At 42.3% G+C, this 1814-nt stretch overlaps 1 protein-coding gene across 1 annotated transcript in view; it reads left to right on the top strand.

Annotated features, from left to right (window-relative positions):
• SLC18A1 (solute carrier family 18 member A1) overlaps positions 1-1814 on the top strand; it is a 34710-nt gene that overhangs the window by 29136 nt on the left and 3760 nt on the right. Inside the window, 1 exon segment of the mRNA XM_023736700.1 lies at positions 982-1064. Coding sequence (XP_023592468.1) covers positions 982-1064 — 83 coding nt within the window.

The following is a 1814-nucleotide window of genomic DNA, read 5'->3' as shown; positions in this document are numbered from 1 at the left end:
GTCTTCTGTGGCTATTCAGGTTTCAGTTTAAATATCACCTCTTCAGAGAAACTTCCCCTGACCATCAAAGCTAAGGTAGCCCTTCTTCCCAGTCACTCTGCCATATCACCATGTTAAATTCCCTTCACAGAACTTACCATTTCTCAAAAATTATCTCTTCCATTTATTTGTTTACTTATTTGTTGTCTGTCTCACGTCCCTGGAATGTAAGTTCCATGAGAGTTAGGATCTTGTTTGTCTTATCTACTCTTCTATTCCTAGCCACTAGAACACATAACACATGGTAAAAGTTTATTAGTATGAATGAATGAGTGAATGAATGAATGAGACTCAGGGAGGATAAGTAAATTGCCCAAGATCACAGAGCTCACAAGTGGCCGAGTCACAATTTGAACCCAAAACTATGTGACTCCAAAGCCCATGCTTCCAGAATACTTTACTGTCACAAAACAAAATGTGACCAGGGTTTCAATTCATGAAATGCTTTTATATACATTATGCAATTTACTCCTCACTGTAATCTGGCATGATATAATAATAGCTTTGTATTTCCCAGATGTGGAAACCAAAGCTCCGGGAGTTTTCGTAACTTCTCCAAGGTCACAGACCTGGTAAATAGCAGGGCAGAGATCTTACTTTCCAGGAGGTATACTTTTCTCTAAAGCTCATGTTCTGATGCTGATCATCAAGGGTATTTTATACATGAGAATGACTCATTAGGGCCATTCATTAGGAAGCCGAAGTAGGGATCGAGAAGCACATGAAATGTACTGAAGTTGACTAAGATCCTGCCCCTAGGGAAAGCAGAGCTATGGGCCCTATGACAACTGCTTGGGATTTGTACAAGGATAACAACCACAAAACAAATGTGGTTTGGGGATCCTTGAAGGTAACATAGGGGCTTCACTGCCTTGTAGGAGTTAAGGTGTTATAAGCGTAAATTGGGCATGTCCTAAGGTGAAGATCTGTTTCTTTCCACAGGTCTGGCTTTCTTGCCTGGCAGTCTGTCTTACCTCATTGGCACCAACCTCTTCGGTGTATTGGCCAACAAGATGGGCCGGTACGTAGCCTGGGGAGCAGAGGAGGGCATAGGAATGTAAGATGAGAGAGCTCTTTGAGGTTATCCCTGTAGCTAGGATGAGGAACAGCTTCTCTGAGATTGAAAGTTTGGGACAAGTGCACCCTGCTAGTAACTGCACACTGGGAAGATGGGGATTGGGTGGATGGTGAAGGCAGCATAGAAAAAAGGATGGTCCTGAGCTGGTTGCTATAGAAGAGGCAGTGGATGTGTGAGGAACAATCTTCTCTCTAGGTGTTTTCTGTCCAGTTAAAGATATAAAATAACTCCATAGGCAACAGCTATGGGAAAAAAACAAAAACAAAAAACAACATCACAGTACATGGAGGAGGGGGGGCACAGTTAGTGGTTGCCAGATGGTTCCCTGGAGCCCTTGGGAATTTCACAGAAGTGCCTTAGAGGCCTCCAAGGGTTGGAGGGCTGAAGGTGTAAGTCTGGATTCTGTTTCTCTGCTACAATCAAAACAGCTTTATTTTCACCTTTGGAGTTCAGCTTTTTTTGTAATTTTAAGTTTAAAAACCACTGCTAGGAAATCAGAGAAGGGAAGAAGCTTGGCATTCTTGAGGGTTTTGAAGTGGACCTTGAAGAAAACAAAATGTAAATAGGTTAGAGGTAGCAAGAAGGCGGAGAATGAACTGGAAAACAGCATGAATTAAGTTTGGGGGTTATTCCCATGGGTCAAGTACCTTCTTAGTCAGCTGATTCCTCTTCTAAGGAAAAGAAGAATGTATGCCAT

Source organism: Trichechus manatus, unplaced genomic scaffold, assembly GCF_000243295.1.
Source record: "Trichechus manatus latirostris isolate Lorelei unplaced genomic scaffold, TriManLat1.0 scaffold00090, whole genome shotgun sequence".
Lineage (NCBI taxonomy): Eukaryota > Metazoa > Chordata > Mammalia > Sirenia > Trichechidae > Trichechus > Trichechus manatus.
The sequence above is the reverse complement of the archived record's forward strand: the minus strand, read 5'-3'. Positions and strand labels throughout refer to the sequence as shown.